This window comes from Sminthopsis crassicaudata, chromosome 3 (assembly GCF_048593235.1).
Source record: "Sminthopsis crassicaudata isolate SCR6 chromosome 3, ASM4859323v1, whole genome shotgun sequence".
NCBI lineage: Eukaryota > Metazoa > Chordata > Mammalia > Dasyuromorphia > Dasyuridae > Sminthopsis > Sminthopsis crassicaudata.
Genome location: NC_133619.1, coordinates 421,585,709 through 421,612,400, shown reverse-complemented (window position 1 = coordinate 421,612,400; position 26,692 = coordinate 421,585,709). Strand labels below are relative to the sequence as shown.

The window sequence follows — 26,692 nt, the reverse complement described above, 5'->3', positions numbered from 1 at the left end:
CAACCTAGGATTGAAAGATTTCAAATCCCATGGGTTGATTATTTGTTTATTACACTATGTTGACTTTGAGAGTCTTTTAGTGCCAAGTGAAAAATATATATTATAATCAAAATAATTTACCCTTTATATGTGTTGAGACCTGATTTCATCTAAATGGCCTTGCATCCTGGTCATCTTTTCCATTTCTAGTTGGATTTCTTCTCATACTCCATGACACATTGGTCCTAGTCAGAGAATCAGAATATTTCTTGTTCTCATTGCCAATTTTGATATTCTCTGTTACCATCACTTAGCAGCATTTTCTTCTTTGAAATCAATCTATTAACAATTTTCACTCATGTGAAACACAGTAGCTATTGTCTATCAACCCCAAGGTCATACTTCCTCCTATGTCAAGGAGTTTAAAACTTGACTCAAAATCTTTCTCTCCTTACCAACTCCTGCCATTTTATTAAAGGCTTCAGCATTTATATTGATGGTTCCCTCAATGCCCTATTCTTTTAGTTTTTTCATCTTTTCAAATATCATGAGCAATTCTTCTACTCCAGGTCAAACAGAAATGGCCAAATCCTGGATCTCTACAGATTACTTACAGATGCTCTAATTCCTCTATCAAAAATTCTGACATTTATCTAATTCTAAAATCCTGTAATTTCATCTTTTTTCTAAAACTTTAAATTCTCAAATTTTTAATTTGGGGAGGGGTAACTTTTTAATGTAGTTGATAGAGTACCTGACTTTGATTTAGTAATACTTGGATTGAAACCATTATATGTACATATATATATGTGTGTGTGTGTGTGTATATATATATATATATATATATATACATATATATATAATATTGAATAAATTAATGTTAAAATTACATTAATTATATATATGCACACACACTATGTGTATATATACATATACATATATACACACCTGTAAGTTTGCACAGGTATGTGTATATATGTATGCATATATATATGTATGTGTATGTATATGTGAGTGTGTGTGTGTTCTTGCTATATCACTCTGTGCAAACCATTTAATTTTATTGTTTGAGGCAATTCTTTAAGGTGATGAATTACAGAATAATTGCTGATTTACTTTGGTACAGAGAGTTCCTCACCAGGACATTTCTATAGAGCCAAAACAAAGAAAAAAAAAAAGCGCAAAAAACAGACTTTTCTTAAATGTTTTTTTATTTATATATTTTCTCTTCTCTCTTTGTCAAATTTTCAAGTTGTTTTTTTTTTTAAATAAATTCCAGTACAGTAATTAAGGACCTAGATAACCCAGGAGCATATTGATTAAAAACCAAATAAGCAAGATAGTGACTTTTTTTATAGACTGTGGGGAAAGAGAGACTATGATAAGTCAAATTAATTAAAACCATAGACACCACAGTGTCATGATCATTTATAAAAAATATAATAAAGTATTACTATCTTGTTCTTATCCTTTTATTTGTATTTCATTTAGGGAGGGAAATGTTTATACTATTTGCCTAAATTAATTACTTAAATAATCCATTCCCTATTCACTTCATATATCAATGTGATATTTATGATCCCAACTATAAGGTTTCTATATAAAGTGAATAATTTTAACTGTAGTAAAAATAATTAAATTTAAGAGATTAGTTTATTTTCTTTATGCTTATAGCACTACAATAACCAGAAATATTCTTACTCCATAATACATGCTCAATTTATTTTTTAAAAATAATTCCTAAAGCCAAACATCACAAATTTTTAATTGGGAACCATTTAGACATTAATATTGCCAGTATCATCTGGTCATGCAGCTCTAACAGTGGTGATATATTGAAACTAGAGACACTTATATATATATATATATATATATATATATATATATATATATATATATATATTGAAACTAGAGACACACACATATATATATATATATATACATATATATATATATTGAAACTAGAGACACATATATGTGTGTGTGTGTGTGTGTGTGTGTGTGTGTGTGTGTGTGTGTGTGTGCATATCTTGGGCTGAAACAAGTAAGTATTTTATGTCTAAAACACTCTATTACTTTTCTATTATTGTAATAGCCACAAAATAGGACTAGGAAAATTCACAATAGGTTATCCACAATAAACTCTGAAAAAATGTGCCCTTTAGCTTCTCTTTTGATTTTGTCAGATTGTTGCTATAGGTACCAACAAGAGTTTCCCTCAAGTGGAGCATGAAGTTCCTTTGGTAATCATTAGGATGGGAAATGTGCCTCTGTAGTCACAGACTTGATAATCTTTTTTTTTTTAATTGTTTATTTAATTTTTATTTTATTTTATAATTATAACTTTTTTTTTTTTTGACAGTACATATGCATGGGTAATTTTTTACAACATTATCCCTTGCACTTACTTCTGTTCAGATTTTTTCCCTTTCTCCCCCAACCCCCTCCCCCAGATGGCAGGCAGACAGACTTGATAATCAAAGTTTAATAATAGAAAACTCCTATGTTAGATTAGCAGATACAGTCAAAGTTAGCAAGTCCATATTTATTTTGACATGTACACTGATATGCCATTTTTGACATGGTGGAAAAAGTAATTAGGCCAAATGATATTGAGTTAAGAGAGTTTATTTTTACTTCCCTTCTTGTTCTTAAAATATATATTAGTAAAAATGACAGTTACCCAACCTGAGAATTAATTTTAATTTTAACATTAATTTACTCAGTTTTTCATTATTTTAATTTGAAATATATAACTTTTAAAAGAATATTTTTTTTCTGCATCATTTTCCCCTCAGGCAGACAGAGTACTTCTGGGAGGTCCTGGCAGTTTTTATTGGCAAGGTAGGTAAACTAAATTATTCACTACCTGATACTGATTTTTGCTAACCTATTTTGTCTCAAAAATGTGTTTTCAAATTTTTTTCAATTTTTTTTTGCATTAAAATGTTATCTATTTAAAAATGAAAAAAGTTATTTAAAATGAAAACTTTATTTACTAATCATTAAAATCAAATGTAGTGTTCACTGGGGAAGAGAAAACATAAATAAGAGAAGTATCTGCTTTCTTAAACTATCTTGGATGGTCTTTTAAAATTATTATAGATATCTTTATTTGTATGTCACCTTTATATGTGAATATTATCTTCCTCCTCTCCTCCCTTTCCCAATAAACTATTTCCTGTAGCAAAGAATAAGGGGGAAAAAGTTGGGGTGAGGGAAACAGTTCAATAAAACTGACCACATCAACTGAGTCTGGCAATATATGCTGTATTCTACATCCATAGTCTACCCATCTTTCCAAATAAAGGAAAAGGGAGGGAGGTGCTTTTTAAAATCTCTTTTTTGGAGCCTGGGTAAGTCACTAATTGTACAATGTCCAGTTTCTTTTTCTGCTGTTGTGTTTTTTATTTATATTATGTTGTAGTCATTATTTTCCTGGAACTGCTTATTTTACTTTGTATCAATTCACATGAGTTTTCTTATGCCTCTTTGGAATTCTTTCTATTCATTATATTAATTACCAGAATTTTTTAGCTATTTCCTTAATCAAATGGGCCTGTGTGGTTTTTTTTTTTTAATATTATTTAAAGAATCTATAGCTTTTACCATAAGCTATTAGTAAAACAAAACAGAAATAGAATCCATATAAAATGGTTAAAAATTAAAATGAATAGATAATTTATTTTCCTATTTCATTTTCCACATGATTTTTTTTAATACCCTACCCCTAATCCCTTTTTATGCTAGTATCAGTTATTTCCTAGTGACAGTCATAAGTTGAGACTTTATAGGTAAAAGAGAATAAAAAATATGTTAATTGAAAGAGAAGAGGAAAAATGGAATAAAGAAAAAAAATTAGGAAAATGAATGGGCTGAAAGGAGATGAAAAATGCAAATCAGGTAATATTTACTAGAGAAAACCAATCACACTGTCATATTTTGATTTGATTTACTGAATTTGTTAATCGAAATTTATTGAAATTGTTAACTAAATCTCTGAGCTTTCTACATTTTTTTTTTTTTTTTTAATTCATCCTTTTTCCCTTTAACCCTCACCTCCATTCTGTCTGCCTATATGAACAGACTGGCATGCTGTGGGAGAGAAGGAAACATCACATGGTTATGCCTCTGAGCCAAAACACTGTCAGGAAGATAAATTTTGCATTAACCCATCAGAGTTGTTTATTAACTGTTTATTTTTTGTATTGTGTGAAGTGACGTGATATATTTAATAAATCTACTTAGATGGATTATTCTGTTTGAAGTTTTATAAATAAAGTAAGTGCTTTTCTGCTCACTATAAATCTGAACTATGCTGAGGACTCAGAAGATTTCTCAACTGTTTATGTAATGTTCAGTAAAGTTTTTATTATTGTTAGGAATAGCAGTAAAAATGACACAGGCTAAAATTTAATAGTAATTTCAATGTTTCACTATGAATGAGAAAATACTTTAGTAAAAAGAAAGTCACTGATGCTTCAAAAAAAATAAGCAGAATTAATTTTAGACATAGTAGGAAAATATATGACTATTAAGATTTGAGTTCTATTATGAAAATCAGTCAGTAAACATTTAAATATCTACCATATGCTAGTCATGGTGCTAAATGCCGCAGATTAAAAATAAAGAAAGAAATGAAAGATAATACCTGCCCTCAAGAAACTCACTTTCTAATGGAGGAAACAACAGGCAAATAAATAAATAGAAACTGTATATATATTGGATAAAAAGGAAATCATTAATACTTGGAAGTCACTAGAAGTAAAAGTTTGGGAGAGGCTTGCTAAAAGACAAGATGATAAAATGGTGATAAATGAAAATGGTAATAAATATGTTTACTATCTTTCATCTCTTTGTTGTATCATATGTTATGGTTACCTAGCTTGATTAGACAGACAAAAATTAAAATCTCTCTAAATTGTATAACTCTTTTGACATTAAACAAATGGAGAAATTACTGGTGTTTCTAGGTACTGACTCTATGGAATCAAGTGCCTTTATATACAAAAATACATACATACATATATATTTGGTTTGGTTGTACTTGTTTGTACTCATATGGACTTGGCTTAGGTTCCATGGAGTAATCTAAAGCCAGAGTTCTTCTGACAGAAAATAATAATAGTAATAATAATGTTTTTCACTGCATTTTGAGATTATGTATATAATCATTTAGTAAAATCAAGTAAAATCATTTAGTGAGAACTTTTTTGAATTGACTGGCATTATGGAAACTTCTCTCCCACTAACACCAACAACAATTACAACAAAATCCTTGGTTCTTTTTTAAGTTTTAAAGGTTTTGACTATAGTTATAGAAAAATAGTCTGAAGAATTCTATATCCCTTTCCTTAAATGCCAGTGTTATTCTGAAGCAGAACAGTTCATATAATTCCTTAAATGCCTAATTTATCTTCATAGAATTGCTCAGACATTGATAGGTAGAGTTAAAAATAATTCATGCCTTTTTTTTTTAATATGTGTAATTGAGAAGTTAATAGTGGGATTCTTATTTAGGGATTCCAAATACTGTTACAAATTATCATCTAATGATAGCATTAGAAAAAAAAAACCCCAAAAAACAAATAGATAACCCTCCTCCCTCTTTTTTTTTTTTTTTTAAGATTCATAAGTAAAACTCTATTGGAAAGTCACAATGTTCTTTCTTCCTCCTCCCCCAGGTCAACTCATTTCTGATCAAGTGGCAGAAATTGTGTCTAAATATGACCCCCATGTATATAGCATCAAATATAATAACCAGTTAGCAACTCGGACAGCTCAGGCTGTTTTTGATGACAGCTACTTAGGTAAGTATTCTACATATATAACCTATTTTTTCTTTTTTTTATATTTCTTTTTTTTAATTTTATAATTATAACTTTTTTTTTGACAGTACATATGCATGGATAATTTTTTACAACATTATCCCTTGCACTCACTTCTGTTCCGATTTTTCCCTTCCCTCCCTCTTCCCCCTCCCTTAGATGGCAGGCAGTCTTATACATTATAACCCAATTTTTCAAAATTTGTTTTATTTTTAATTTGTGGAATAAAACAAACATTTTTATAAGGTAGTATAATACAAAAGATGTTTGTACATGAAACTGCAAATTTATGTACAACTTGCTATTCCTTTCCTTTTAAATATACAATTATGTAAATTTTTTTCCTTCTTTTTTTTTCTTCCCTCCTCACAATCCTAGGTATAGCTACTATTAAATACAATTGGTATGTGTGTGTGTGTGTGTGCATACATACAAATAGATAATTATGCTAAGCATACTTTTATTTATCATTTCTTTCTCTTATTTATAATTTCTCTTAGTGCAGATAACATTTTTTCTATGTCCTTTATAGTTAATTGAGTATTTATAATAATCAAAGTAACTTATTTGCTCAGTCATTCTGGTTTTTTTTTTTTGTTGTTGTTGGTTTGTTTTTAGCTGAGGCAATTGGGATTAAGTGACTTTCCCAGGATCACACAACTAGAAGTGTTAAGTATCTGAGGTCAAATTTGAACTCAGATCCTTCTGATTTCAGAGATGATTCTATCCACTGTGCCACCTAGTTGCCCCTAAAGTCATTCTTAAAGAAATATTGCTGTTATTGTATTCAATATTCTCTTGGTTCTGCTTATTTCATTCTTCTAAGTTTATTGAGCTCATCATTTCTTTGACAACATAATTGTAGTCCATCACAATCATATACCATTATTTATTCAACCATTTTCCAATTAATGACCATCCTTAAAATTTAGTTCTTTGTTGCTACACAGAAAGCTCCTATAAAACATTTTATAACAACTAGATTCTTTTCCCTAATTATCTTTGGGAAAAGACTTAAAGTAGTATTGTTGGGTCAAGGGGTGTAGGTGGTTTAATAACTCTTTTGACCCAATTCTAGATTGCTTTCCAAAATGGATGGATAAGTTCACAATTCCACAAACAATGAATTAGTGTCCCAGCTTATCCATGTTTTCTCCAACATCAGCATTTTCCCTTTCAATCATTTTAGCCAATGTTTTATTCTGGTTAGGATTGTTTTATTTTGCATTTATCTAACAAATAATGATTTATAGCATTTTTTTTTCACATGACTATAGATCATTTTTGTTTCTTCATTGGGCAATTGCCTGTTTATATCCTTTGACTGTTTATCAATTGGGAAATGACTCATTCCTATAGCTCTGACAAAGTTCTTTATATATTTTAGATATGACACCTTTATATGAGAAATTATTTATAAAAAACTCCCTTTGATTTTTTTGCTTTTCTTATGATCTTGGCTACATTTTTTTTATTTGTACAAATTCTTTTTAATTTAATGTAACCAAAATTACTCATTTTACACAACTGCGCTTTTGCTCTGCCTCTGTGTGTGTGTCTCTCTATCTCTCATTCGTAAATTGTTTGCCTATCAAATAGAATCATATTTGAAGAAAAAAAACACTTCACTCTCTTCTAGGGTGTTTATTAATGCTATATAAAATATTCTTTTTTTTTTTTTGCCATTGAACTGAGAGATAGCATAGCAGCTAAATGGTACAGTGGATAGAACATTGGACCCATAGTCAGGAAAACCTGAGTTCAAATCATAGAGGCTGTGTGACCCTTAGTAAGGCATTTAACTTTTGTCTGTCTCCATTTCTTCATCTATGAGATGGGAGAATAATAGCACCTATGTCCCTGGGTTCTTGTAAGGATTAAATGAAATGATATTTGTAAATATTTTGTACATGGGATTTTGCAATTGCTATTATTATTATTATTATTTAAAATATTGACCAAGCAATTAAGTGCTTACCATGTACCAGTACACAGTACCAGTACTATGCAATAAGAAGAGGACTAAATTCTGCTTTGTTTTCCTGTATAAAGTCTTGGATTGTTAGAAATGACATCCAATATGAATTTTCAAAACGCTGTATGGAATACAATATATTTTCTGGCCTTAATAATCCTTGGTATATTTGAGCAAATTGCATCTTTAAACCAATAAGTATAAAGTGTCTTCATACTAGGCAAAGTTAATATTCACCTATCCTTTCCTTTGACTAAGATATTTTCCACTTTAAAAGTTAGAGAATTTTTGTTTTGAGGTGGAGCATATACATAGAATCAGATTCTCTCTTGTAATTTACATTCCTTAAAAAGATATATAAGAACATGAAAAGATAAAACCAATAATTTATGCATCAGGGAAAATCTGACATTTTAGCTCAGTGATTCCCTTTCCTCTGTCAGGATCAATAATTACAAATTTGGACTTGCAGCTTAACTATATAAATAAAGTTAAGGTAGCTCGTCAATATGTTGTTTTAACAGGTACATTCTATTGAAGTATTTAGTGCATTTACTCTTATTTAAATTCTTGTTTCCTCTACAAAAACACACATACATAGTATACATTTTGTTGTTTTGATTGGACTAAAAATCTTAGTTTATTAGTGGACTTAGATCATTTTTAAACATTATATTAAAATCCCAGAAAATCTTATAGTTTGTTATATTTGTTTTTCTGTTTAGGCTACTCTGTGGCTGTTGGGGACTTCAATGATGATGGCATAGAAGGTATGATGCTTTTTAAAAAAAATAAACATAATTAAAATGTTTAAGCTGTCAGAATGCATTATGGCTAAAGATTGCAGGAGTGAAAATAAGTTTAGAAACATCATGATTATGAAATAAAATAATGAATGTACATTTTAGTATTTTGAAGATAATTCTAGGTTTTTAAAAATCTAGGCTAGGTTTATTTTTCTCTAGTCCTCCCTCAAAACAATAATTCTTAACCCCCTTTAGGCTCAAATGATGTTACTACGCCTAGGAATTTATGGTGGCATTGTTGTCCAGGACCTTAAATATAAACTACTTTGCTTAACATTTTAAGTCTTATATCTCCAACTGTTAGAAAAACACACACACACACACACATATGCACACACATACACACCTAAAATTTATTATGTTTAAATTTATTATGTTTTAAATTTTCAAAACATGCTCTTTGAGTGATGGGTAATCATTTCCAAACAAGTACAGTGTCAGAAATGCACCAAAACTGATTCTGAAAGACTTTCTTATTATAGACTAAGAACTCACTAGATATCCTTTGCCAGGTAGGAATGCCATTATTTCCTGCTACATGCTACATACACTTAGGGCAGACATGTTCTCCCCTGATGGTTTCTGAATTCTATAACCTGAAAGAAAACAAATATAGATGTACATCTAGTTTAGAGAGATTTCTTCTCTTGGGAAAAATCCAGATAGTGAGACCCTTGCAATTGAAGTGGGATATACTTTCATTCCATAAATTGCCCCCTCCCCAAATTTCTTCATACAGATTACCTAAAAGATCGAAGATTTGCCAGCCTAATGCAAGTTTCTTACTTTTTTCTTTTTAAAAATGCAACTGGCAATAATTTTCTTCATGGTGGCTACTATGCTTATTATCTACCAATGCTCCACTCCTGTGTGCAACCTAACAGTTAAATCAATTAGATACTTTGAGTCTTTCCATAATGTTAGCCATTATACTATTTCCACATACATTCTTCTCTTATAGGTTAATTTTCTTAAAATACTAAGTTAATTATTAATTCCTGCCACCACACACATCTTTACATATATCCCTTCCCTTAAATATTTGTAATACCCTTTCTTTCTCTTAAATTTTGCCTCTTAATCCCCTTCAGTCTTCATTCACATTTATTCTGTAAAGCTTTGAATTATTAATTCCACTTAATTTGGAATACTATCTGCCTATCATTTCTCTACTCAATTTTCTCTTTATTATTTTATATCCAAATACATATTCTTTGCATTAATCTTATGTATTGTATTTCTTTCTTATCTCTTCAGTTAGATCCTATGAAGACAAGGAAATATGCACTAGTTATTTTCAAGAGTTTTAGAAAGATTTGGTTATGTACTTTACTAATCCTTGATTTTACTTTGAATATAACTTAAGCACAGCAAGAAAGCCGATATCAATTTTAGTTTTCTTTTTCTGTTTACCAAAAAATACAACAAAATAAAAATATTTCTTAGTATTCAGATTTCTACTAACCATAAACTTAATTTTACTCATTTCAGTAATTAAAGTAATTGCATTTTTTCAGACTTTGTTTCAGGAGTCCCAAGAGCTGCGAGAACATTGGGAATGGTAAGAAAATTGTTCTTTATAGAAATTAGGTTATCTCATTTTTTAAAGCCATATTTTCATGAAATTTCATTTACCCTAAACAGGTTTATATTTATGATGGAAAAAATATGTCTTCTTTGTATAATTTTACTGGAGAACAGGTAAGCCTTTTAAAATTGCTTTGTATTTTATATAAATTAAATATACTATAAAGATATGTACATATGTATAAATATATATTATGACAATCATACATATATATATAAAACATGTTGTGTGTTCTTAAAAATGTATGTTTCCAGCTTTTATAATGAGTGTATAATATTCTATGTTTGACATTTAAAGCTTTTTATTTTTTTTTATATCAAAATAATTAGTTTCAGAAGACCCTTTTGTATCTATGGTGGGAAACTCATTTTCTTGATTTGTTATGTAGCATATCTCATATGAAATAATTTAATATACTTTTATACATATCTAGAACAGCATGTTATTTGTTCATTATGTAATACATACACCCTTTTTTGTCTGCTGTTTAAAACAACTTTTTATTTAATTCAAAAGAAATTTTAAAGTATCAAATTTCCCTTTCCCATGTAAGATACTTTGAAACAATTTGTATTACATACATTACAGAATTAACAAATTAAATAATTTTAAAAGAAAAGAATAGCAAAATAACAAAACAAAATTTAATCAATAGTTATTGAAATAATTTAAGAATAAATCCTTTAACATTTATTAAAGAATCAGTCATCAAGCATTAAGTGCTTACTATGTGTCCCATGCTGTTTAAACATTGAGAAAATAAAGGCAAGAATATTTCCTGACTTCAAGGAACTTAAATTTAATAAGGGAGATAACATGTAACTTATTAGGTAAATAAAAGACACATACACATTAGATGAAGACAATCCCCAAAGGTAGGTGTATGAGCTTAATTTTGAAGGAAGCTAGAAATTCTACAAGTTGGGGGTGAGAAGGCAAAGAATTTCATTACTAGGGGACATTAAGTATTCTAAGTGAGAAGTGACAAAGATCTGTATTAGAGGGGTCACTATTTGAATAGAGAAAGGAGAATGTTCATATGTGAGATTGTGAAGGGAGAAATTACAAGAGTTGGCAATTGTTTACATATGTTGGGCATATGAGAATGAGAAGTCAAGGATGACACTGATATTATGAGCCTGGGTGACTGATAGAATGGTAGTACTCTTGATAATAATAGGGAATTTCAGAAGAGGGAGTTTGGGGAGGATAGTTATATTTTGACCATGTTGAATTTGAGATGCCTATAAATATCCAACAAGTCGGCAGGTTGGGAGCACAATGCATAAAGTGCTAAGCCTTGAATCAGGAAGTCTGGAGTTCAAAACTGATATCAGAAACCATGTAACCTTAGTCAACTTACTAAATCTTTATTTATTTCTCTGTAAAACGAGGGTAATAATAGTCCCTACCTCTAGGGTTATTGTAAGAATTAAATGAGTTGATGTTTGTAAAGTGTTTAACACAGTGCTATAATATGTACTATAGAAATGTAAACTATCATCATTATCAGTAATAATGACACTAACACTATCCAGTTAGAACTAGAAAATGAGAGGGAGATTAATGCACATAGATATAGGAATCATTTACATAGAGATGATAACTGAATTCATATAAGTTGATGGACTCACCAAAAGAGGTAACATGGATAAAAGAGGAGAGGGCGCAGGAGAGAATATTGGATTATACCTACATTTAATAGGCATGACATTGATAAAGGAGACTGAGAAGGAGGGCTGAGATAGATAGGAGGGAAATTAAGATCTAAAAGAAAATATATAGGAAAAATTCATCAGTTATCATTAAATTTTTATCATTAAAACAGTAATAAATTTTAGATTAGATAAATATATTTTTGGCCACAGAGAATGTCACTATGTACTGTTGACATTAGCTTTATAACAATCTAAATGGAATTTGGAATTAACATCCCCCTTCTGTGGGTATGGGGGAGAATGTCACTAGATTGAGTCTAGTTATGGTTGTGGGATATAATTATAAAATAACTAGAAAAGTGATTGATAAGGAGGAACAAAATTTTCAACTCTCTTCAAAATACAATTTATTTTAAAATAGCAATTAAAAACTCCTTTTCATTCATTTTAAAATTTTCTAATAAGTAGCAATTGCCACTTTTTAACTAGAAGTTTATTTTTTGTGTGAGAAATGCCAGCTTCTAGAATTCAACTAAAAAGAAATACATGTGAGTGTGAGTAAAAAAAGAATGCCATACATGAAGAAAATCTAGCATAGATGTTGTTACATAGTAGTTCTTGATGGTAGGATGTAATGGCCTGTGGAAGAACTTTAGAGACATTTGAACAAAGTTCATTTAGAATTCTCACATTCTTACTATCACAAAATTAAGGAAAACAAGTGCTGTATTCCAAATTGTTGGGTTTTTAAAAGGATAATAATAGTGAAGGGGGAACATAAGTATTTTGAAGATTTGTGAAGATTTGAAGACTTTTGAATACACTTTTTTTTCTGTTTGAAAAATAAAAGACAAAAATGGCATCTATAAACCATATTGGATGGAATTTTAATATATTTTCATCTTGTTATCCAGATGGCTGCATATTTTGGATTTTCTGTAGCTGCCACTGACATTAATGGGGATGAGTAAGTTTTTCTTTTAAAAGAATGTTTCCCGAAACAGTTCCTTTCATTGTTTATGAACAGCTTTATTAAATTTAAATAACTGATTTAAAGTCATTTTTCTACCCTCCTCTGTATATACTTCTTTCTCATGCATTGCTGTCAAATATACTTCATCTTAAAAATGTTTAAGATGGTCACAATCTGTAATCCTAATTAGAGACAGATCTTTTGCTTTCTGTTAATCTTTCTAGTATCAAGGAATGAACTCATTATACAAATAGTTTGCAGATGCAACACAAACTTGAAGGCAGACATAAACATCAAAGTATCACCCTAGAGATCAGTTAATGTAAATGCATAGTTGTGAGAGATACAAAAAGTTAGTGACAAGTAGAAAACTGGTTATTGATAGGGATATGCAAGACTTTCTGCATATTGAAAGATTATTCTTTACAGTTATGCAGATGTGTTTATTGGAGCCCCTCTCTTCATGGATCGTGGATCTGATGGCAAACTTCAGGAAGTGGGTCAGGTCTCCATGTGCCTGCAGCAAGCTTCAGGAGGATTTCAGATCATTAAGCTGAATGGCTTTGAGATATTTGCCAGATTTGGCAGTGCTATTGCCCCTCTGGGAGATCTTGACCAAGATGGCTTCAATGGTAAGACATCATTTCATGAACTGTTGGCTATTGAGTTGCCATGCTTAGCCACAAAGTCATAGATATCTTAGATATGTAGTTGATGTTTTCTTTGCAAAGAACAAGTTCAACTTCAGTGACTCATATTAGATAAAAACATACCACATACTAATGTCTTCTTCTAAGTTATCTACTTTAAAAAGTCACTCTCCTGAATTGTCATCTTCCCTTAGAAATATATTATCAGATTTATTCATTGGTAACATTATTGTTGCCATCAATAGACATACTTCCTATATTGTAATTTGTGGACTTGTTGCTGGGCTTAATGTTACTATTATCAATATCCTCTGCAAAAAGAATGGAATAAATATTCTACTAAGCTATAGTGCCCTCTTGTGCTGAGTTAGCAGAAAATGTAAAATTTCCTGGGCTCAGAGAATCTCTAATGTTACATATCAAAAAAAAAAAAGAAAGGCCATCTTGGCTCTGCTGAAGACTCCCAAGGATGAGAAATCCATTACTTATTATGGGGATCTATTACATTTTTAGATAGCTCTAATTTCAAGTTAATAGATGTTATAATAGGGCACTGGATTTAGAGTAGGGAAGAACTAATTTCAAATCCTGCCTTAGATAGATACTTTGTGTGATCCTTAGCAAATCACTTAACATCACAGTACTTCATCCCTCATGACTAAATCATTTATAAAGTCACTTCCATTTCTAAATATGTGATCCTATAATCATTTCACTGATATAAAGCCAAAGTTTTTTGCTTTGTAATAACTTCCACTCATTGCTGTTGATTCTGTTCTCTGGAACCAAATAGAACAACTTTACTCTCTTCTCAACATGACAGCTCTTGAAATATTTTTTTAAAAAATTGACCTCTCTTAATTTTTCTCTTTAGCAAAAAACATATAGCAAAATTCTTTGCTTTCCCCCCATAAAGAGAATGAATAGGTGGAGGCAGCTGATGGCTCAGTGCATGAAGCATTGGGCATAGAGTTAGGAAAGCCTGAATTCAAATCCAGCTTCAGATAGTTCCTAACTGTGTGACCTTGGTCAAGTCACTTAAATTCTGATGGTCTAACAGAATAGATCCACTGGAGAAGGAAATGGCAAAGCATTCTAATATCCAAATTAAGTCACAAAGAGTCAGACACAATTGAAATCACTGAAGAACAATAAGCAGCAGCATTTCATCCTGTCTAGATGGCTGCAGATAGTGGGGGAACTCTGGGTAAGGTATAAGACCCTTCACCCCTGAGGAAACTCACTGACAATATCTGGCTTGACTCTCCATTTCCCTTTGGTGCCCACCTCCCTTCCTGAGAAGTCAGGGAGGGTGTGATCACCTCTCTTTGGTGTTCACACCTTTTCCTGAGAAGCCAAAGTGGATGTGACTACCTGTGTTCTACTTGAAGCAAGGGATATTTACAGCAGGGTGCTAATAGTTAGCACATACTCAGTGTGATTGATGAAATAATGGTTCTGTAGTTCCCATATACTTAGTGTGCTATAATGATGTAGTCACACAGACTTTTTGAATAAGCAATGCTCCATTCAAGTTCAATGTTGTATTTATCTACCAGAGTGGTTTATGGCAATCCATAAGTCTTTTTCCTGCAGATGCTCAGATTTTCTTGTCTTCCTTTTTTATTCACAGATGTTGCAATTGCTGCCCCTTATGGGGGAGAAGACAAACGAGGAATTGTTTATATCTATAATGGAAGAGCCACAGGCTTAAATTCAGCACCATCTCAAATCCTTGAAGGACAGTGGGCTGCTCGGGCCATGCCACCAAGCTTTGGGTACTCATTGAAAGGAGCCACAGATATAGATCAAAATGGATACCCAGGTGGGTATTCTTTTAAACAGCATGCATACATATGTAACATCAGCTGTAGAATCCGTGTTTGCTATGTTGATTTATACTAAAAATGAAATGCCAAGTGCTTACATTTAACCAATTTCCATGTGTTTTTTGTGAAGAGCAATAATGATATATATGGTTTGAAAAAATTCCTGAAAGTCAGGTACCTGGGTTTTAGCCTCAGTCTTATTACTAACTAGTCAAATGGCTTTGGGCAAACCATTTCATCTTTCTTCATCTCAGTTTTTGTATCTGCAAAGTGAGTAGGTTGCATTCAATATTTTCCAAAGAGTTTTCCACCTCTAAAAATGTATGTTTGTGGAAACAGATCAAATTATCTTATACATATATGTATAGTTACGTATATACAGATATAAATGTGTATACCTACATAGAACTCAATATATATATACACAAAATATATAATTAGGAAATATTCAAATAGAATTATATACTTATTTTCTAATTCTAATTAACTATACATCTTTAATTTTTTCTCACCTAGAACTGCAACAGAAGAGCATGTCTTTTTTATGTATATAATGGAGAATTTAATGTTCTTCAATAATTTTCTGGGTTTATTCCACTTAAACAGAGTAAATTAAACTTAGTGATATGTTTCCCTATACTTTACACCTAAAAACAGAAAAGAAAGAAAAGAATGTAATTGTATTTTATACACACACCCACACACCCACACACACACCCCCACACACACTCACACACACACACACATATATATATTAAGAAAAAGATCAGAAGGAAGGTCAGAGAGAAGCACATATAAGAAAAGCTTTGAAAGCTACAGAATGAATTTATGATATTCTTTAAAAGAAAAGCAAGCTGTACCTAAAAGAAACATGAAATTTCATGTAAAATTTTCCCTTTTTGTTATGGCTATAATGGTAGAACCTTCCAAGCTCATATAGGTCTGACTAGCCACAGTTGTACTTTGATTACAAAATAGTGATGTTATTTTGGTCCTCTTTGAGAACAAAAAACAATAACCAACCAATATGAAAATAATAATAGTAATTATTACTATTGCTAGTGTTTACATAACATTTTTAAAGTTTGCAAAGTGTTTTTTTTTTCCAAATATTATCTCATTTGATTCCACTATAACCTTTAGATTTAAATATTATTATTATTCCCTTTTTACAGATGAGGAAACCAAGGTAGACAGAGGTGAAGTGTTTTGCCCAGGGTCACACAGCTAGCAAATGTTTTAAGGTTAGATTTTAACTCAAGTCTTCTTGACTCCAAATTCAATGCTGTATTCATTTTGCCACATAGGTGTTTCTCAGGTACTGAATTATATGGAAAAAAGCCATTTTCATTGATGTTTGTTTAGTTTTTAAAAATAAATTTTACATGCATTATTGAATGCTAAAAATCATGATTTTGGTAAGATAACTAAGGAATTGGAAATAATTGATCTCTTAATACATAGAGTGAGGGGCATATCTAGTATATTAGTTCATAATGAAAATATTGCTTAGAAATTTGTTTCCTAGAATAGGTTATACATACAGTTGAATTATTTTTTTCCTTTGGGTCAGAGTCTTTGATATGATGATATGGTGAAAACCACAGATATTGATACCTTTTCTTTCTCTATCATCTAATCCATATAGGATCTTATTAAAGCTGTATATGAATTTTTAAAAAATTATCTAGGATGTAAATTTAAGCTGTAGTCTAGAAGTTAAACTTCGTGGTAAATTATTTAAATCGTCTACATTTTCCCCATTTCCCTTTTAAATAAATGTTAAGACATTATTGGCAGGAAAAAAAAAAACCTGTAAGAATTTCAGAGTTCTTATTTTATGAGTCCAGGAATAAGAAATGAATAAGGTTGTGCAGAAGTATAAATTAAAATTATCTGACAATAATTTTAGTCAGGCATTTTTTTCTTTTTAATTAGTAACATAATTTATAAATAACTTGGTTTTATTCTTTTGTAGATTTAATTGTAGGTGCTTTTGGTGTGGACCGAGCTGTTTTATATAGGTGAGCAGGGCTTCTGGAGCCTCTTTTAGAGGATGATCCAGAGTCATTTGACAATTCTCTAACTAAATACCTAGTAATACATGAACTCCAGTTTAACTCTGAGGGAATAAATGATACTTGATATCCACTATTTCATTGCAGCTAAGTGTTAGTTATTCTGATGTATTTATAATAAATAAAATTATGGCTTATACATTTTTTAAAAGTCATTCAGTTAAGACCTTTATTTTTTTCTTTTCAAAATTTTTACATTGGTTTAATTCTGTTTTTATCTCTGTATTTGGCTGTAGCATTAAAAATATTTTTGCAAAAGCAAGAAATAAATTTCAAGTAGTTCTAATTTAAATAGTCCTGTTAGAAAAAATAAGTATTAAAATCATTCATATTCCTATTCTGTTGCTGTAGACTATGATTCTTAATGTCATAACTATATTTTTTCCTTTTGCAATTTAGGACACTTTTGATGCAATTATACTTCAACAATTCCATACGTCTTAAGATGTCATCAGAAAAACTTTTCCATATCTATTCTGCTCCATTAATATTTTCCATTTGTATTACTTAGTAACTACATTTTGGTGGGGTAGGGGATTATGTTTACATATGCCTAGTAAACCAGCCTGTAAAATTAGATCTTTTTGATTTGTGATGGATAATCTTAATTTGGGTATTATGAAAAAATTGATGTTTACAGATCCCAACTCTTTGACTCCTGTTTGGAGACAAGACACCCTGAACTAAGCACACTTAAGAAATATAATCCAGATGGTATCTGTGTTTCAAACTTGATAAAATTAAAAATTTCTCTCAATTTATCTTATTTTCTTTTTTTCCCCTTAAAACACAACCATCATCACCACAGAGCCAGGCCAGTTATCACTGTAAATGCAGGCCTAGAAGTTTACCCCACTATTCTAAATCAAGATAATAAGACCTGTCCACTCCCTGGCACAGATGTCAAAGTTTCCTGGTAAGAATGTTTGTTTAATAAAAAGCCTTAACAGTATATTAATTCAATAAGATGATAAATGTGTTAAAATAGTTAATTGAAAGAACAAGGGAAAGCAAATATAAAACATGTTTTATGTATAGTTTTATTTCAGTTCCATAATATGACCAAAGAAATAATCTCCAAAGAAAATGATACCAAAGTTCTTGAATTAGTATGCAACCTATAAATAAAAGTCACCTTGTCAAAATTTCCCAGTTATACATGAGAGATGCAGTATAGTATAAATGATATTGTGACAGACTTTGAGTTAGAAAGATCTAAATTTAAGTCTTACTTCTGATATATAATGGCTATGTGAACTTTTTAAAAATTTGGCCTCCCCATCCCACCTACAGAGGCTACTCATATATCTGATTCTTCTACTGATTGACATAGATGTTTTGACTTGATCCATTTCTAGCTTGATTTGGTTTGCCTCTTCTCAAGCAACTTTGAGCTCTTTGCTTCTGGGGGCTCAACATATTGATATTAAACTTAGTTCAGATAATTCAATGAATGCCTACCTTGGCTTAACTTCTGAGCTTGAGAAATCAGTCTCCCTGGCAGCTGTAATTAAAGTCATATTTGGCACATGCTAGTTATGTTACCAGGGATCATTCACTTAAGGTTTCATTGTCGTAGAAAATCTTTAAGACAAAAAGTTTCCCAGAAGTTTCTAGTTTGCATCAATGGATGGATTTTCTATACTTGATGCCTCTTAGTATTAATGAAATAACAGGTCCAGACCAAAGAAATAGAGAGAATAAGCAATAAAATAATAAAATTTAATTTTTGTTTCTCTATAAATCCTCTGTTTAGTGCATTTTGATTACTTATGTTCCCTTTCCAACTTAAAATATTAAATAATAATTAAATATTCTGGGTTGAAATCATCTCTTTAAAGAAGCACTTTATGTGTTTTGGGAGATAAAGCCTCTTTTTGTTCCCTCAAATAAATAATACAACATAACATTTATATAGATCTTATGATGTGCCAGGAACTGTGCTAAGCATTTTACATCTCTATCATGATTCTTAAATTTCCCTTATGTTTCTGATATACATTGGAAAAAAACATGACATGAATTAAGAAATGATTTAAAAATAGATGATTTGAAATTATACAGAAATAGTAAGGAAAAAACCCACTTTATTACACTATACTATACGAAAGTGTCACTGAAGAGTTTTGTGAAAATACAATTTTTTTTGTTAATAGAATCACATCATCTCCTTGATTTACATTATCATTTTAGAATTTCTTCATATTTATTTTTAGTTATTTTTCATTGGCGTTGGCTCCAAACACATTTAAATATCTTTTGTCTTCCTCTGTACTCCCAGGAAGCTGCACAGTATTCATCAGCCTGTCAAGTAACTTATGATTTATAAACATGTATTTAAGTGCTCTTGGGTAGCTTGCTGTTTAAGAGATACTCTGTTGCATCCCTTTGTTAAACTAAAACAGTTTAGCTGGGCCTGTCAAGGGCTGTGGCTGAGTTGGTGGCAATTGATTGGGGAGGGAAGAACAGTTTGTAGCTGTTACCACAATCAGGGAGCACAGTTGTAGCATGGTGAAGCCAATATCAGGAGGGGGATTGGGAGTTGAGATGGAAGATGATGTCTGATGTGTAAATGAGATTAAAAAAACAAACAAAAAAAAAACAAACCTAAAACACAGTATTGATGGGAGACAGGGTTAGAAAAGGAGGTTAAGGATTCAGTCTACAATGACTCAGAAGTAGAACAAGTAACAAGATTTTTTTTTTCCCCTGAGGCTGGGGTTAAGTGACTTTCCCAGGGTCCAAGTGTTAAGTGTCTGAGGTCAAATTTGAACTCGGGTCCTCCTGAATTCAAGGCTGATGCTCTATCCACTGCTCCACCTAGCTGCCCCAAGTAACAAGATTGATGAACTAGAACATTTTTAATCTCATTTTCCACAGGTACCTAGGTATTTTCAGGCTTAGCCATGTGTTTTAGGCTTCTGTTTCTTACTGTTCTTATTTTTTTAAATTTTTATTTAATTTTACTTGTTTCTTCCTGAACTGTATTTTTTTTTTTAGTTAAATGTAAAGATAATTTTTACATTAATTTTTATATGACTTTGAGTTCCAAATTTTGTCTTTTCTTTCTTTACTTCACCCCTCTCCAAAACAGCAAGTGATCTGATATAGGTTAAACATGTACAATCATTTAAAACCAATTGTATTAAAATCTGGATAGCAGGAGTTCTTCACCTGTGGTCCATGTAGAGACTTTTGTGAGGGGTGTGTGTATATCATCCTAGATGGAGGAAAAATTATGTCTTCATTTCAATATAATTAATTTTCTTTGAAATCCCCAATTAAAAAAAAATTTATAAACTTTTTTTTTTTTTTTTCTGAAAAGAGATCAGTAGATTTCACCAAATTGCTTAAGGAATCTAGGACAAAAAGTTAAGAAGTCCTGCTATATAGGAAGAACAATGCACCCAGGCATTTTTCTCTATGGCAAGAAGCGTCTATAAAATAATAATTGATACTATTAAATACAGGGTAGCTAGAGGGTCAGTGGAGTGCTGGATTCAGCTTCATACACTTACTATCTGTGTAATCTGGGCCAAGTCCTTTAACTTCTCTGCTTCAGTTTACTCACATGTAAAATAGGGATTGTTGTGAGGGTAAAAGAAGATGATAATTGTAAAGTATGTTGCAGGGGCAGCTAGGTGGCACAGCGGATAGAGCACCAGCCTTGAATTCAGGAGGACCCGAATTCAAATCTGATCTCAGACACTTATCACTTCCTAGCTATGTGACCCTGGGCAAATCACTTAACCCCAGCCTCAGGGGGAAAAAATAAAATAAAATATATTGCAAACTTTAAAGCATTATATGAATACTAGATATTATTAATAATAGTAATAATACCTCTCAGGAAATGTACTCATTTTGTGAGTTCTCCATGCTTTTATTAAGGAGATTTAAATGAGTTGTTCTGTTTCTTCTAAGGATAAAAGGAGAACAAAATGGACTTAATTGACTATAGGAATAGTTTGAATTAGAAAGGATTACTATTTTATACTTCACTTTTTAAAGTTAATTTCAGGACATGTGTAAAGATGTCAGTTAAAATTTTATATTATAAATTGGGGATTAGAATTGTGAGATATAGATACTGAAAAAGAATATGTCAAGCTCTTCATTGGATGGAAGCACTTATAATTTTCATTTCCCCACAGTTTTAATGTGAGATTCTGCTTAAAGGCTGATGGCAAAGGGAGGCTTCCAGAGAAGCTGAGTAAGTTGTGCTGCAAGGGAAAATTACTGTTTTTGTTCTTTGGGTCATAGAGTGTTTTATAATTGATAAATACTAAATTAGCTGTTTGCATAATTTAGAGAAACTTTCCACAAAAGCATTTCTTTATATTAAATTTCCTATAAATCCCTCTTGCTTTAACACCTGTTTTTATGTTAAGGTCCCCTAGAAACCCTGAGGCAGAATAGAATACTTTGGAGTCTCATGAAATTCAAGCTTTAACACAAACCCTAATGCGTCTCCTTTTATTGAAAAATGGAAATGCTTTAGCCATGTTAAAAAAAAATAGAGATATAACTTATGTCATACTGTTTAGTGATAACTTTTGTGATTTTTTGAGTGATCATTTTTCAATATTCTCAAAATATTTTCATTCATTTTAATTGCAAGAATGTAAGAGTATGCTATAGCTAAATAATTCAGTACCTAGTAGTCAACTTAGTTTTGAGCTTCTTAGTATATATAACATCAGATAAATATTTATTCAAGTTAACAAATGAGTTTTGTCAGTGTTAATGATAGAAGACTCATTTCTGAAACTTATTCTGTTACTTCTATCAAGAACTTCCTCCTGCATGTTTGGATCAAAAAAACTTGGCATCTCTCTTACATTGTTGGTCTTTTTTTTTTTTTTGGATGTTGAACAGTCAAATTGTGTGACCAGTATTTTCCTATCTTATATACGAAATTGGTTTGCTGCAACACTTTGAAAGGTTTGGGGCTAGGGAGTAGAAAATTCTAACTGGGCAGCATGGAATAGTGAAAAGGAAGTCAGGAAAACGTGGGTTCAAGTTCTACCTCTAGCAAACACTGCCTATATGATCTTGAGCAAACCATTTAATCTCTTAGGGCCTTGGCCAGCTCTCAGACTACAAATTGCCTTAGGAAAGATTTTAGTATCTCTCTTCTTTGATAAAATCAGAGGTCTAATAAAAAACAAAACTATGTTAATATATGAAGTGTTAAAGATTTAATTTCACTAAAACTTGGAATATTGGTTGTCTAGAATATTATTAGTTTTGTGGAATTCGAAGGCAATTTTTACTTTAAAAGAAAAAAAAATTCTGTTTACTGGGAAATCCAGAAAAAAGTATGTATGAGAAATTTTCTGTATAAAATGATTGCTACTTTTAAAAATATGTTTTATTTGTTGACTTTAATAGATTTCCAGGTTGAACTTCTTTTAGATAAACTGAAGCAAAAAGGAGCCATTAGGAGAGCCCTATTTCTCCATAACAAATCACCTGGACACTCAAAGAACATGAGTATTTCAAAAGGTGGTCAGATGCAATGTGAGGAGCTTACAGCATATTTACGGGTAAAAACAAAACAAACAAAACAACAGAAATAGGTTTATGTCATTGTTCGTAGTTCGTAACAATATCTTATAGATGTTATACATTACAAAATAATTTGCACTTATCTCCAGTCATCCTGCCTTATATCTTACCACTGCACCCCATTGGCTCTAGAGGAGAGAGCGAGGGTGGTGATTTTGAACAGCTCTCTCTCACATCCAATTCACTTGTTTATTATGGTATCACTTTCTCAATGTCATAGTCCTCTTTGAAAACTAAGGACAATAAACAATGATGTTACCTATATTATCTTCTTGTTTTTCTTTCTGACCTCTTTATTATTTAAATAAGTTTTGAGATTTTTTTCATATTGCAATAATTTTTTTAAAAAGAAAATAAACTGAAGGAAGGACTATTTACTGAATATTTTCCCTTCTGATTATATAATAGGTGCTATTTAAATGCTAGCTATTATTATTATTATTATTATTAAATGAAGTTGTTCTTTCTGGGCATCTTATTTTTTTCTAGAATGCCAGAAATCTCAGAGCTAGAAGAAATTTAGAGAACTATTTTACCCAACTCATACCTAATGAATAATGCCTTCTAATAATATCCTCAACAAGTTAGCAATTCAGCCTTTGTTTTGATGATCTCTAACTAAAACAAGGACTGAGGGAGGAAATATGCATTTATTAAGCTACTACTATATGCTAGGAATTATGCTAAATACTTTAGAGATATTATCACTTTTGAGTTTTACAATCACCCTATGAGGAAGGAGCTATTATCATCCCCATTTTGACAGTTAAAGAAACTGAGACAATAGTGAAAGTGACTTGCCCAGGGTAATGTAGCTCTTATCTGAAGCTGAATTTGATCCCAGGACTTCCTAACTTAAGTCTAGCTTCTTCTTCTTCTTTTTTTTTTTTTTTTTTTTTTTTTTTTTTGAGGCAATTGGGGGCTAAGAGACTTGGCCAGAATCACAGAACAAATATTAATTGTGTGAAAGTGAATATGAACTCTAGTCCCCCTGACTCCAGGGCTGATGTTCAATCCACTGCACTATCTAGCTTCCCCAAGTCTAGGAATTTTGTTCCTGATGCTATTACTATCTTGGTGAAAGCTTACATCAACTTGCCTGTACTGTTGAAGTCTTCAAGCCTCAATCTATCTATTCTGATCCATCTGTCATACAGCTGTCAAATCTATTGTCCTAAAGCACGAGTCAGCTTATATCATTCCCCTATTCAATGAATTTGCATACTTCCAGATTATCTCCAAGATCAAATGTAAAATCCTGTTTAGCTTTTACATCCTTTATACCTTTTACCTTTCCATTTTTGTTATATTTTGCTTCCTTTCACACAGTGTGAACCAGTGACAGTATACAAGATATTGCATCTTCTGCCTCTTGGTATTTTCATTGGCTAGAACAACTCATACCTAGAAGGCTTGCCCATCTCATCTCTTGTCTCATTACTTTCCTGCTTTCTTTCAGGTCTCAACTAGAATCCCACTTTCTACAACTAATTTTTCCTGCCGAATCCTCTTAATGCTAGTGTCCCTCTGAGGTTATCTCTAATTTATCCTTTGTATATCTTGTTTGGATATAATTGTTGGCATGTTTTCTCATTAGACTGTATGTAAGCTTCTAGAGAGCAGGGACCTTTTTTTTTGTTTGTTTGTTTTTGTTTGTTTTTATTTTGCCACTCATTATAGTCATTTTCATTTTCAGGATGAATCTGAATTTAGAGATAAGCTTACTCCAATTACTATTTTCATGGAATATCGATTAGATTACAAGACTGCAGCTGATGTGACTGGATTGCAACCCATTCTTAATCAGTTCACTCCTGCCAATATTAGTCGACAGGTACTATATTTGTTCAATCTTTTCTTAAAAGCACACATTAATTTAATTTTTTATATATTAGATCAAAACAGACTAGGGCAAATATGTGTATGTATATGCATGTGTGCATATGTGTGTGTAAGTGCTGTGTGTGTTCCTTGGGAAACTTAGTTTCTCTTACAAACTTTTTTCTAGTTTGTATATTGAAATGCATGTTTGTTGATAATTAAGGTTTACAACAAAAAGAAAAATAATTTTTAAAAAGGAAAGTGATTAAGGGAAATATATGAATTGTGGATGAAAGAAGGAAAATTATTGATAGAAGGAATTAAAAGAAGGAAACTTCTTGATAGCAATTTGGCTTTGATAAGATCTCCCAAAATATTTTTACTCAGTACTGTTAGTATGTTTAATCATGTTGAAGGTGCTGTTATTTGGAAGGGTTTTTTTCTCCTATGATTTTCGACAGTTATTTAAAAGATTTTTCAAGAGATGTTTTGAATAATTTTAGAATAATTTACTATTTGTTTGGTTATCAAATATTTCTGTCTCTTCCTACTTGTATTTTTTTTATAGACACTTAAATTTACCAGACTTATCTTTGTACTATGATCACATGCCAGAAAAAGATATAAATAGTGACATTTGTTCACATATATAAATTGAACATTATTTTTTTTAGGCTCACATTTTATTGGACTGTGGTGAAGACAATGTCTGTAAACCCAAACTGGAAGTTTCTGTACATAGGTAAATTTTATAGTTATGTAAATACATAATCAATAAATATCAATAAACTATTTCTTAAGAAGAAATTTTGATAAAAGATTGCTTTTCTTCATTATAACTTGAAAGTTCCATGATCTTAATAGAGATAATAAAAATTAATATGCTTATATAAAGTAATTATTATCACTATCTTAGAGATTCATAAATAGAAGTAGTTTGTGGTTTTAAAAAAATCAGAATTCTCTTACCACTTGACTTAGAGAAAATACCTAATTTATTTGTAGTAGGCTACAGATTCATTGATAGTGTAATCACTTAACTGTTGTGATGTGGGAGCCACCTGCCAGTGACTACTGAAAATCTAACACCTGTAGAGTGGATCTCTTCATGTGAGAGGATGATGATGATACAAGGAGACTGAGAGGCAGTTACGTTGTCTGACCTCTCTCCTCTTCCCTTTGCCTCCAATTTATTTCATTCCCAGTCCACAAGCAACACCTTTGTCAGTAAAGGTTGCTTTGCAGCTCCTTCAGATGTTGTTATGATTCACAGCTGTGGAGGCTCTCAGAGAATTGACCTGCCCCTTCACCTAAGTATGGTCCTTAACACTTAACTGTATATGTGTTTGATTGTCCAATCCTGGATGGAAACAAATAATCACAATCTCTCTTCCCTTTTCACCCCAATTATTTTTTTAGTCATATAAATAAAATATTTTATAATCAATTGAAAACAGGAGGGACAATGTATATATCATTTAATGTGTTTTTAAAAGAATGGTTAGGTTAAGAATAAGCTTTTGAACAAAAGAAAAGAGGAATTATTACTAAAAGTCTCAGAGGAGGTGATTTATCAATATTTTCTTGTTATTTTATTTGATTATAGTGGGAAAGTACTAATATTTCTATTCATTATGTATGTTCTTGTTCTATTGAAATGCAAATCTTCTTAATCCTTCTCAAATCATTTTTTAAAATGATGGACTTGGTTTTGCCATGTTCTTTTCATTTATTGCCTGGATTTGTATTCATTTCTAGTGATCAAAAGAAGATCTATATTGGTGATGACAACCCTCTGACACTGATTGTTAATGCCCAGAATTTAGGGGAAGGAGCCTATGAGGCTGAGCTTATTGTATCCATTCCTCCCCAGGCAGATTTCATTGGTGGTGTCCGTAACAGTGAGGTAAGCTTCTAAATCTAGAACTCTTTTCTA

General features: G+C 31.2%; 1 protein-coding gene across 1 annotated transcript in view; it reads left to right on the top strand.

Moving 5' to 3' along the window:
- Positions 1-26,692, top strand: part of ITGAV (integrin subunit alpha V) — a 122,667-nt gene that overhangs the window by 72,195 nt on the left and 23,780 nt on the right. The window contains exons 6-20 of the mRNA XM_074302918.1: positions 2,778-2,823; positions 5,664-5,789; positions 8,508-8,552; positions 10,106-10,149; positions 10,233-10,289; positions 12,749-12,801; positions 13,237-13,439; positions 15,091-15,282; positions 17,265-17,310; positions 18,173-18,280; positions 21,519-21,577; positions 22,759-22,913; positions 24,632-24,769; positions 25,431-25,498; positions 26,515-26,662. Of these exons, the coding sequence (XP_074159019.1) occupies positions 2,778-2,823; positions 5,664-5,789; positions 8,508-8,552; positions 10,106-10,149; positions 10,233-10,289; positions 12,749-12,801; positions 13,237-13,439; positions 15,091-15,282; positions 17,265-17,310; positions 18,173-18,280; positions 21,519-21,577; positions 22,759-22,913; positions 24,632-24,769; positions 25,431-25,498; positions 26,515-26,662 (1,488 nt within the window). The remainder of the gene's footprint in view (positions 1-2,777; positions 2,824-5,663; positions 5,790-8,507; positions 8,553-10,105; positions 10,150-10,232; positions 10,290-12,748; positions 12,802-13,236; positions 13,440-15,090; positions 15,283-17,264; positions 17,311-18,172; positions 18,281-21,518; positions 21,578-22,758; positions 22,914-24,631; positions 24,770-25,430; positions 25,499-26,514; positions 26,663-26,692) is intronic.